The sequence below is a fragment of the Thalia democratica genome, chromosome 1 (genome assembly GCF_965202585.1).
Source record: "Thalia democratica chromosome 1, ktThaDemo2.hap1.1, whole genome shotgun sequence".
Taxonomy (NCBI): Eukaryota; Metazoa; Chordata; class Thaliacea; order Salpida; family Salpidae; genus Thalia; species Thalia democratica.
In genome coordinates this window covers 44,421,935-44,435,026 of record NC_139165.1, presented here as the reverse complement: position 1 = coordinate 44,435,026, position 13,092 = coordinate 44,421,935, and the positions used below count along the sequence as shown (strand labels likewise).

The 13,092-nt window shown below is 24.6% G+C and overlaps 1 protein-coding gene across 1 annotated transcript; it reads right to left on the bottom strand.

Annotated features, from left to right (window-relative positions):
* Positions 1 to 213: 213 nt before the first annotated feature.
* LOC145831797 (angiotensin-converting enzyme-like) lies at positions 214 to 11,670 on the bottom strand. Its single transcript, XM_082939141.1, has 14 exons — positions 11,436 to 11,670; positions 9,383 to 9,513; positions 8,598 to 8,743; positions 7,902 to 8,039; positions 6,381 to 6,487; positions 5,338 to 5,526; positions 5,017 to 5,169; positions 4,238 to 4,352; positions 3,908 to 4,019; positions 2,865 to 2,991; positions 2,437 to 2,581; positions 1,789 to 1,887; positions 1,425 to 1,547; positions 214 to 487 (listed from the first exon to the last, which is right to left on the bottom strand). Exons 1-14 carry the CDS (start codon positions 11,491 to 11,493, stop codon positions 319 to 321), a joined length of 1,812 nt encoding a protein of 603 aa, XP_082795267.1. The 5' UTR covers positions 11,494 to 11,670; the 3' UTR covers positions 214 to 318.
* Positions 11,671 to 13,092: the final 1,422 nt, after the last annotated feature.

Here is a 13,092-nt window from a genome sequence, read left to right as displayed (position 1 = left end):
TTTTTATACAATCAAAAATTACTAAAGTGTTGTTTATTTCGTTATTTTACAAATACCGAATTAATTAGTTTTTGAATTAACAATAATTTACAAAAAGATTTTTTTTCTTATGTAGTTATTCTTTCAAAAGAAAGTATTACACCTTTAACAAACAACTCAATAAAAAATTTTAAATCAAAACTGTATACTACTTTTACAAAACAGTTTTATTCATTCAAAGCAACATTTACAAATTTTTTTTAAGTAGGTATTTTAGTAAATAAGTTCTGCTAATATTAATCTAAAAAGAAATCAATAAAAATCTAGTTAAATCATTAACTAATGCCATCCTATTTTAAGTCCAAGGCGTTTATTTTCCTTGATAAGCCATTTGTGCAGAGGATCAAAATACTTTAGAACTGAGCTTGTATCCATATGGCATTTTTCACCAGTAAACTCCTTTAAAATATCTTCCCAATGTCGGCTTGAACCTTCTTCTAATAATTTCCTATAAAATCATGATTTGTTATTAATTAGTTATTAAATGAGTAATCGTATTCTAAGAAAAAAAATTTTTAGGCAAAAATAGTTTTTGTGCTTTTAGTATTTATTTGTAACTTATTTTTAAACCAGTTTATTTCGTTGAAAAACTTTCAATTTATAAAAAAATTGGTAAGAAAGTAACACGATGTAAAAAATTAAAAGTTTAGTTTTAATGTACAGTTTTGTTTTTGTTGTCCAAAATCAATGACAAAAAATAATTTTTAAAACCACTAACAATAAGGCACTGCTTTTGGACTACAACATAAACGACAACGGAAACTTTTATTTATGCAAATATTAAAAATAGTTATCTATTTGTAAAGTTGTGTAAGGTTTCTCATAGTATGCACTTGTGAACAGTTATAGACGTATTTTTTAGTACAAATGTTTGTAAAAAAAATTCGGATTCATATTTAAGTATATTTTTGATTTGTTTTTAACTTTTGGTTATGATACTTCTAAAAATGTTTTATGGTAAATTAAAGAAAATACTATATATGTTGATAAATACATGCTTTATATTCTAATATGCAAAGCACGTTTTTTACATCTTTGTTTACGTAAATAAAAAAAAGTTTTTGAATTACTGAACAATTCGATTGTCATACTAAAAATGTTTTATGTGTATTTAAAATAGTTTTAATCAAAAACAAAATTTACACTTGTTTTTAGTACATTATTTACTCCTTAGTCATGAAAACTCCTGTAAAATAGAAAGAAAGTTTGTTGTAATAAATTCAGTACTTGTATAAGTTTTCATTTCAACGAACATTCCGTAGACATCAGTTTTTTATACAAAATTCAGAGTTTTTTTCTCTTTGTAAAATCACTTCCTATCAGTACAAAATAACTGCAACACATCTTCGTTTTTAAATATCAAAAGTTAAACTAAAATTTCATACTTGAATATTTTTCCTGCTTCTTTCGAATCAGATATGTCACAGTTGTACAATTTTCCTTTGTATCCTGCTACTTTACAAAGAGTTTCAAAAAACTGAAACTGCAGAACGTGCGCGATAAAATACCTAAAAAAAAAGGTTTATCATTACTTTAGAGTGGAATAAACTAATATACAAACGATCGAGACTGAAAAAGTTAGATATAGTTTAATTTTACAGTGTACAAGCAAACTTCAAAAATCTATTAAAAAAGTACAAGATCAATGTCAAGTAAAAAACAACTATTACTGTATAAGAATTGCTATTCAAATAATTTTTTTTTTTTTAATGTTTACTCTTTTAATGAAAACTTTTTTATGTAACTTACCGAATGTAAGGTACATTGTTAGATATATGATATTTAGCGGCAGGATCAAAGTCTTCTTCGGTTCTTTTTATGGGCGGTACTACACCTTGATATTCTAATCTGTAAAGTTTTATTACAATATTGTTAAAAAAACCAAGCACCTAATTTGTTTTTTTTTTTCTAAAAACATTTTGATTAGTATTTACTAACCGAAAATGTTTAACAAAGATGAAGTTTTGGTTTGATAAAAGAAATTAAAAGAGCTTAACTTAAGAAATTTAATAGTATAGTTAAATCAGTGATAATTATAAATAGAGATTTAGACATTTATCAATTAAACAGATTTCAATAACCTTAGTTTTTCTATCAACTTTTCTTTTAGTAAAAACCTACTGCTTGTAGTTAAGATCCTTAAAAGATTTAAAAAGTATCTTGTATAAATTAGATTGAAAAACCTTTCTTTAGTATTTTTTTTAAGTTTAACCAAGTTAAAAAATTTGAAAATATTATTGTACAAGTTTTTTACACTTAACTAAAAAGAGAATTTTTGAAGCTTTAAATGTTTTATTTTACACGTTTTATAGCTTAAAACTTTAAGAAATCTTTGTTTAGTCATTAAAAATTTTACTGATATAGTACATAAAAACAAGTTATTTGATTCATACAAACTTTCTATCCCACCATCTCTTGTTTATCTTCCCATCCTTGATTTTATTACCAAAGAAGTCCCATCTCCACTTTTCAAGCGAAAGGGCGAACCCGAAGATTGGCAGTTTAGACAGTGCCGTGTTCATTAGAGAATTTATCTCATGCTCTGTCGATCCAATATAAAAAAATCATAATAATTTGTATCTTACAAGCGGCATATTATTATTTTTATCAAAATATTTTATTTATATTAGTTCTGCTACTTAAATACTTTATTGAAGTTTGTAGGTTTGTTCATTTGTTTCAATACAGTTTAAGCTTATTAGCATGTATATTACGAGCAGAAAGCTTTATCTTTTCTAAATCAAAACCATTTTGTTTGTATGTATTTTTTCCTAATATCTTTCAATTAAATTTGTTAATATTAATTTCAGTAAGTTTTTCCATACTTTCCAAAATTGATGCTGTTTGGTCGTCTTTTTTCAATATGCCCAGTTTTGAGAAGTGGTTTGAGTTCATAACGGACAAGGCAGCCGTGTCCCCAATCGCTTCGTGAAATCCCGAGTTGGCTCCTTTCTTTAAAAAATATTTTACGATTTAAATGAAAAATTAACGCTGAGCTTAAAAACTTAGTCTTTTAAAAATAATTAAAAACACGTTTCTTTTCAAAAACACTAAACTTTTAAAAAGTATTAATAAAACGTATTTGATTACTACTACAATTTACACTAATCAACAAGGTTTTATCGTTGTTTAGGGATTAATCTGTCAATACAAACTTAGAAAAAAAGTTTACTAAATGTAAATAAATATGGTAACTATATATGAAATTTAACAAAACAAAAAATGTTTCGTTTGACAATTTATTTCATTACAAATTAAATAATAATATCTGTTAGTTTTTAAGAAATTAAAAAAAATAGTAAAACTTTTGTAATATTATCTTACTTATAATATCGTACTTATATCTTTAATAAAACTATGTTGCAGATAATATAAATGGAATAACTTAGTTTTGATCAGAGCAAAAACTTTTGATACTTAAAGTTTGTATAAATTGTAGAGAAAATAAAAAAATCACTTAGTTTAACAATTGCAATAATTTATTTATACGGCTTATTCTGTTTTTACTTATAAAACATAAACTTGTTTGTGAGTTAACTTGATAAACATAAGTTGTAGATTTCTAATATTTGATTATAAAATATTTTTAAAGTATGTATAAACACTTATGAATTAATTTAAAGTATAATTGTTTAGTTTGTAACTGTCTTTAACTTAAACCTTGATAATTTCAGATCAGAAAACTTTATTTTTATTTCTGTCATTAGGACTCTAAGTTAAAATATATGTTTTATGCATACATAAATTTTATTTTTTGCATATATAAATCGAAAGAAACAATTACTTTGTCACTTAAAATCGATCTGAACTATTATAAGCTGTTTCATATTAATTTTATAAACTCTGAAAAATTTAAACTTTTCTTTACTTGGAAAAAGTAAGGTTGTTGGCGATTGTAGTTGAGGTAATACTGGCAATGCCCCATTTCGTGGTGTGCCACATAAAAATAGTTCCTATTTACTTCTGCGCACATTTTCACTCTAAATTTGTGCAAGTTGTTTTTAAGGTGTTAATACTTTTTTTAACAAAAACTTAATTTAATTGACTTCTGTAAACAAAAAAGTTTAGTTTTGTGAACACATATTTTTTTAAAATAAATTATTTTCTATCATACTTTTTAAATTAAATATAGAAAGTTAGAAATTTTTTGAATAAATTTTAGCTATACTTTCTAAACTTCTACTATTTTTGAACAAACCTTACATCCCCATACTTAAGGTCGTGAGCTGAAGCGTAACATACCACTGGGTGTCCGTCTTTTGGTCTTACAAACATGGACTTGTCCCAAAAGGTTTTGGGCATTGGTGGTAAACCTGAAGCAAATCGGTTTAATTAACAAATAGTAAAGACTAATTAAAAGCTTATAAAAATTACATTATCTTTTTTATAGTGTATAAAAAATCAAGTTCGTAATATTTACACGTAATTATGTTTTCTTAACTACAAAACATTTACAACAAAAAAACACGTTTTAGAAATATTAATAACAAGTACAAGGAAAAAAAGACAAATTTTTTTTTGATTTTTTGTTATTTAAAACAATGTTATATAAACAAAATCTTATTACATTAAAAACTTTTATAAGCTCTTAATTTTTTTCTTTCTAAACCGTTTTTTACTCGAAAAAGACAAAAAAAAATTTAAATATACAAATTTCTACATTACTAAATTTTCTGTGCACAGTTAAACAGTTTTATTGCACAGGTGCACATCGTGAATACCCTAATGTGGTTAAAAGTATAACATGTTAAAAAAAATAAAAAAATAAAGTTGTAGAAAAAAAACTGCTTTCACGTGGCGCATTAAAATAATGTATAAATCTAATTGTACTTTTACTCATTAAACAAACAAGTAGCAAATTGATAAATGATGCCTTAAAATGTATGTGTTTTTTAACTTTAATTTTCTATATCAAAATGAGTCTAGAGCTCCTGGCTTCAGTTTGTCGGTGCACGAAAAAATAAACTAAATGTCAACCTAAAGACTTGTAAAACCCGTCTGCCATGTGAAACATCTTCATTACTGTCACTCCATTGTTTTTCAAACCGGCAGTGATGTCAAAGTCCTCGACATCTTTGTAAGGACGCACGTCTTTGTACAAGCTCTCCCAACTCATGGACCAAATATCACCTGAGAGAAAAAAAATTATCCGATTTCTATGTTTTCTGTATTTTTGTTTTTTTGCTTGTTTTAGAATAACTTAAATATCCAAAAACATTGTCATAAAAGGCCAACTCAATATCTAAAAAATATTTTAAATAGATAAAATTTATTAGTCACTATGTAATTATATCAAACCTACTAAATGTGCCGGTATTGGCTTATCAAGGCTAACTTTTTCGCCATAAATTTTATTCAACTGATATCTTATATAAGCGTGGAATTGAATATAGAGCGGTTTTATTTTGTTCCACAGTTTGTCGACTTTATATTCTAAACCTCTTACGTTGTAAGAACTTCTCCATGATTCTCCTATATCTTCATAACCTGTTTATATGAGTCTATGATATTTAGGTCTTATCTTAATCTTCGTACAAATATCCGTTATATTCAAGTTTTATAAATAGATATGATATACTTTATAACAATTGTGTTATTAAAATTATTATACAAGTTTTTTTTTGAGTGTAGAATTATTTATTATCATATGCTTCAACGTTCATAAGCTTTTCAAACTTATGTTTCTTTTAAAACAACCAATTGCTAGTAACTTGTTACGGGAACGGGTCTAAATTGCACGAGGTTACTAAATTGCACGAAGGGACTAAATTGCACTAATACAAAATTGCACGATGGCAAAAATTGCACGAAGACAAATTTGAACCAAGGATCACCTTTGCACGAGAGTAAAGAAAAAACAAAAACAAATATATAAAAAAATTAAAAAAAAATTAAAAGATAAATTATAAAACAACAAAAAAAAAAGTTACTGACCGAGGGTAAGCGTTAGGAGTAACAATGATAGTAAAAATAAAAATTAAAGAAAAACTAATAAAAATTAAAAAAAAAAAATTAGTAAGTAAAAAATAAGCTACCGACTGAGGGTAAGAGTTAGGGGTAACAGTGATAGAAAAAATGATAGTAATGAAAATTGTATATAAAAAAAAAATCGTTCAAAAATGTCTCTGTGCAAAATTTTCTGCTCGTGCAAGAGTGTCTTCGTGCAAAAGTGACCCTTCGTGAAAAAGTATCTTCCAGCAATTTTATCTTCGTGCAAAAGTATCTTCGTGCAATTTTGTCCCCTCGTGAAAATTTGAAAGCTACTCACTTGTTACTACATAAGACTTATATTTAATTAAAATTTCAAACCGTTTGTTTAAAACTCATATATTGTTGTTAACCTGAAAACTGTTCTCCGATCTTTGTAATAACCTGGTTACAAATCCAATCTTGTCTGACTTTCGGACCAATAGCGTCTCTCCAACTTTTCCAAGCCCACAATCTTTCGCTTTTTAAAAAACATATTTTTTTACTAAAATACATAGTGATTTTCTTTTAAGAGTTTTTTAATACAATTTTTAAAAGATAGTCTGACCGAATTAATTAACATTGTTAACTTATATGAAACATTTAAATAATGACCATTTTAAAAACTCTTCGTTTACTTCTTTTTAATATCTAACCTAAATGATTAAAACTACTTAACATATTTCAACTCTATTTAAAGTAAACTTTATTTTTCTAAGTAGAAAAAAAATAAAAAAAGTTTGTTAATCTTTAAAAAGTGATGTTGAAAACTATAATTAAAATGTCTTTGTACATATTAGGTAAATATTTATAGTAAAACAAAAGAGTGAAAATTTGAAATAACAGAGAGTATAACTTAAATAATCATAATCATGTATAAGTATTGTACAATATAAAAGGTCTCGAACTGTGAAAAAAAATCATTTTCAGTTGTTTACAAAATCTTGTTTTTGTCTGTTTCAAAATGTTTAAGAATTAAGAATGAAACAAACAAAAAAAGTAACATTATACAATAATAAAACTTCAACATTTTGTCAATATAAAATTAAATAGAAAAAATATAGAGAAAATAGTATTGGAGAAAAGTTTTATAGCTAAATATGAAAACATTATAAGTATCTCAAGGAAAACTGATAGCTAAAATAAAAATTTTTACTATACTTTTATGTTTCAATAGTGTTTTTGAAAAGTTAATCAAATAAAGTTGATTTAGTTAACTACTTTTTTTCTATTTTATGAATAACAGTTTTTTATTATTATATTTAAAAGACTTATTAAGAGTTTTAGGTAAAAATTAATGAGCAATATTAAAGTACAAAAAAGCTATAAAAGAGATTTGTATTAAAAAAATCTAAAGTTATTGCTTAGAAAGCATATTATAATTTTTTTTAGCAGTTATATTACATTACCGGTATAAGTACTATTTGTTTTATATTTTATTGAGCTTGTTAAATCTGAAAAAAAAAACTTCAATATTTTGTCATATTATATGTTATTGTTATTTTAGGTATAAAAAAATTAGTCTATTTTTAACAAAGGTTTTATGTTAATTGAATATGAAAAAAAAACAAGTTTAAACACACGACCTAAGTATGCGAGTTTGTCTTATTTTAAAGGTTAAATTTAAATAACTTTCGACCGTTTCAACATCATTCTAAATTTATTTTACACCAAATACGTGATAATTGTTTTGCGTATTTAAAAAGCGAGGAACTTTTTTAAATTTAATCTTTTATCGAACTTTGGATGACTAGAAATAATAATTTTAGAGCTGTGAAATATTTTAGTTTTAGCTAGTTAGTAAGGCTAGCTTATATAAATTAAAGTTTGATTTTATCCATAAAGAGTATTTGTTGTAATTTTAAACCTTCAAGTTAATTTTTAATACAACTAACTCGTAATCTCTAGATCTATCCATGATATTTTTGATTCCAGGCTCATAATGAAAGCACTTTTTCTTGTTTTCAACTGTTTTGCAAATTTCCGCGTTGCTGTATGTGCTCGTTACTTTGTTTTTTAGCTGATCATTTTTTCTATTTTTTTTAATAAAAATTATACGTTGTAGTTTTACAATTACTCACAAAACAGTTTTTATTCAATTAAGAATCGTATAATTTAACTTTATTTTAAATAAACACGTTAAGCAGGTATCCACGACACGCAGCTTGTTTTAAAGTTAAAAAGTTTATAGTCTTAAAAACAAGTAGTAAATAAATAAATAAAAACTCTAGATAAAGCAATGAATATGATAATGCTTCTTTATAATTTCATGTTCGTTTCACTATACTTTTGGTTTAAATTTAAAAATTGTGGTCTAACTTAGATTTATATAAAAACAGAGACTAACAAAAAATCTAGTTTCAAAAAATCCGCCCGTCAAAAAGGCTGCGAAGGCCGGTTTTCTACGAAGGACTCAAATCGTAAGACCATATTTAGCTTATTTTTGATTAAGTTGTTTTAAAATTAATAATAGCTAAGCTCTTAGTATAAAGTTTTGTTTTATATTTAGTAAAAAGCTTAAGCCGTCACGGCATTCTTTTCAAATTAATTCTTACAAAGGTAAAAACTAATAAAAGCTCTTTATAACTAACAATGATAGAGTCTTTGGAGTCTTAGTGTTGAATGTCAACTCTGGATATATCATTCTTTTTTCTTTACAATTTAGATTTTTGCATTCACTTAAGGAACGCATGATTTTTTTAAGTTTAGACTTTTTTGGCTTCAGCGCTTGATTTAGCTGTGAAAATAACCTTTATTGGAGATAAATTAATTTTTATTTTTTTCAGGTATTTCAAACAATTTTAAAAATAAACATTTCTTTAATTGTATAAGCTAGACTTAAAACTAGATGCTATTGACGTTTTTGTTGTTAAATTAAAAAAATCTTATTTTTGATCTTTAATTCCTTTTTTTTTATACAATATAATGTGTATCAATTTGAGTTTCTTCAAATCATCATACTTATTAAAAAAGTGTATTTTGTTTTAAGACAAGCACTAACTGTAATAATAAGATAGCAAAAGTCTGATAATAAATTTGGAATTGAAATTTTAAACTTGTTAAACCTTTTCTTTATTAACTTTTTATAAAAGTTGTTAAATTTTGAAAAAACAGTTAATAGTTAAGAATTATTTTAAATTACTGATCCACCAGATCTACCAACTATGATCAGAATTCATTTTAAATTAAGATCCGGCCGTGCCGTAAAAAAATATAATCGATATCGATAACAAAGAACTGTGTTTATCAAAATACTTTGATTGTAAAGATAAAACGGACAGTGTTTATTAATAAACAGCAAAATAAGTTTAAACAATGATTAGTCATACTTTTATCTATGCTGCTCAGCTCTTTTGACTTACAAAATATCGCTTACGTTTATTTCCGCTTGAATGTTTGATTTGGTCAAGTTGGTTTCTTTATTCCACTCAGCAATGTTCGAATCATGTGACATTTTCATCGCTTCTTTTTGAATAATGTCGAGTATGCGACCCCGAGTATTGTCATCTGTTTTTAAAAGATTAGCTCAAGTTGTTAGAAATTAAACGCTAAAAATTCTATAAATTTATTTAAGTTTTTTGTTTAAATAAGAAAATCAAAAAGGTTTTTCACGTTTTTTATGTCCTTTACAAATACTCTTTAATTCTCATAATCAAACAAACATATTAGTATATATTTAATTTTGATAGTACTTACAAAAAAATAGTAAGCAAGTAAAAAAGGTGTTGATATACTTATAACAGTATATATTTTAATTTAAAAAAAATTATAAAATGTATTTGATAGTGAACAAAAAAACTTTTAAATGGCGTTGATTTTTTCAAATGTTTACATATACAAGTTTTTAAAAAGCAATGATACTACATAAAGTAAGAAGATCATGCAGATTATTTATAACAAACAAAAATACATACCGTATAAATGTTTTATATTCAATACTAGGAAAATAGAATATAGTTTTTGAATAAAACGAATAATTAAATATTTGAAACTGATCAAAAGCAACTGAAGAATTTAAAACAGGTAAAACTACGTAATAGTTTAATAAAAAACTATTCAAGTTTTCAAACTTTATTGATAAAACAATGTTTCACTCTTTTGAACTAAACTTTACGAGAACATCAGTTAAATAAAATCTTATTCAAATAGAATAAAAAAGTAAGAATTTATTTTGTTAATAACATTTTAACAGATCATTCTCCTGATCATTAAGTTGAGAATTCTGATTGTGGTCTAAAGAGTCAAAAGTACGTAATATAAAAATAATATATATATGCATCATTAAATATTGACATAGTAGTGTTTTACTGTTGTTGTTTTTATAGTAAAATTATTATCTACTATAAGCAGCTAACAAAATAGATGATAAATAGTTTACAAGCAATATTTTAACAGTTATAGTTTTATAAATTTTGTTTTCTGTTTTTAATTTCTATGTCCAACACATTTTACAAGTTTTACTTTTGTATTTAAACAACAATTGTTTAACAAACTTCATTTGTTATCTTATTTAAGTAGAGAAAGAGCTGCAAACAGCACAATAAAAAATATTAAAACTAGTTAGAGTTGAGTTTAAAAAATTATACTTTTTTTTAATAAACAAATGTAGATGAGACAATATATTGTATTACGCAAAAAAAAAACAGAAACAAGGTAAAACAACTATATAGTTCATCACCAGTAAATTAATAAAACCTTCCATGATACATAAACAAAAATTGAACTTTAAAATGACATTGATTATGATGTTCAAAAAAAATTTAAACGAACCGGTCTAGAACAAGAAGCAAGTATGTCTCAAGTATATAATTTCGAAAAATAGAACATGTTACAAATTTAGCTGTTTTAAAAATATTAGAACCTTAGTTCAATCAAACTATAAAAAAAATAAAAATAAGGTTTACGAGGAAAAGGTTTTTTTATCAAACATAAATATTGTTTGTAGAAACAATCAACCTTTGAACAAAAATGCGCAGTCATGTTTTAAAAGTGTTTGAAATTTAACATTTACTTTAGCTACTCTTTGTATCTTTATAGTGCTTTTCCTTATAAAGTTTTTTAAAAAATTTAGGGATATAGATTGGTTTAATTTTTTAGAAAATAAAGTTGTGTAAGATAAAAAACGAGGCAGAAATAAAGTTATTAAAATTTTCGTATTTATTTGGGCAACTCTTATATAATATTTATGTAGTATGAACAAATATAGGCATCTATATGTATCTAGTTTTACAGCATATTTTGCATATGAATTTTCAAAGTGTATTACACATCATTAAAGAAAAGATTAAAAAAAGAGGTAATAAATAAATGAAACAAGTTTAACATTTACAAATACAAGTTTAAACAATTTTACAAAAAATTGTTGATGTTTTTCTTTTATTCTACGACAGCCTAAAGTGAAAACTGAAAAAAAAGTATTTAAAACTAACCACAGTAAGTGGGGTCGGTTTCCATCATTTTGAAAATATCTATCTCTTCATCTTCCATATCATCAAAAATATTGTAGTCATCTTTGTTCCTTCGAAACAAACTTGCGCTTTCGCTATTAACGCATTTGCTGCAAGAATGAATATCGTTCTCGCGTTTCAACAATCTGCCTCTTATTTCTTCAAAGTTTTTAACTCTGAAATTTTCAAAATTGCCTAAGCATTTATATTTGTCGAAGTTTTCGTAAAAGCCTTTAGAGAAACAAACAAAGTTAAGAAAGACAAACAAAAAGCTCTTCAGTGCATTCATACTGGTTATTTTTCAAATAGTTTAAAATGAAAAGGCTTAATATCCTCACTTCCTTTGTGCGTAGGAACACGTTTTTACTCTCTTTTGTAATAAGTATATGGATAAAGCACATTTATACTTAAGTAAAAATTTTAATAACAAAACTTTAATTATTCTAAAACTGCTCATAGAGTTTTTTTAAGTTTTTCAATTTATCATCACTGTATAAAGTTGCAGCTTGATCTAAAACTGAGAGCCATAAATGAAAATATTTAAGTTTTTGCTAACCTAAGAAAAAGAAAAACTGTTAAGCTTTTTCATATCTAAAATGAAACTTTTTTTCTTGTTCTTAGGTTTCTTTAATTTTGCTAGGTAATAATAACTAAATTCACGTTTTGCTCATTAATCATTATCATATAAAAATATGTTACTTTTGAAACTGTACCAGACTAACTCAACTATTATTATTATTAAAACTGCAATTGTTGTTTTATCAATCCTTTTTTTTGCCTTTTTTAAAATTAATGTATTTATTCATTTAAAAGTAAATAATAACTTTAAATTATTAATTTTATAATTTTGAAGCTTTTAATTGAGAATTCTTTTTGTAGAAGTATTTAGTCATTAACATTTAGTATTTTTAGATTGTATAAGTTACAGATGTATAAATTAAATATATAATATATATAAATATCTCTTCTTTTAAAGAAGTGAGTGAACTGTAAACGTTAAGAAAACGATGAACAAAATATTATTCTTTTTTAAAAATACTGTAATACTATTTTTTATAAATGAAGTAGACTTATGACTTTATGTAACTTTTAGATATAGAAATAAAGTTTACAAACAAGTATGTTGCAGAACATGCTATAAAAACTAAAACAAAAGAAATTGAGTACCAACATGCTTTTAAATCAGTTTATATGTTCTAAAAATTCCAGCTTTTACGCTTTGTATTTTATTTTGCATTGTTAAAACTTTTTTTTCTATAAGTAGATTATTGAAAAAGATGTGTATTTAAAAGATATAATAAAGGATATAAAAGATATTCTGAAGGTTCGTATTTTACTTCGGCCGTTATCATGAACTTAAATAACAAACATTAATCACTGAAAATTTACTAAACATAGTTAATCGTTTAACATTTTTTAATTTAGATTCCTACTTTGTAAATAAACTTTAATACAAAATATTTAAATGAACAGTGCTTTTTTTCACAGCTTTTTTTTAAATTTATAGTACTTTCGGTTTACTTTCTTTTTAACTTTAATACTTTTTTAAGTTTCCCTAAAAAATGAAGAACAAAGACTGTTTTTAAAACACATGATTAACTTATCTAAAATCATCAAAATTGTAAAAAAAAAAGTTTCA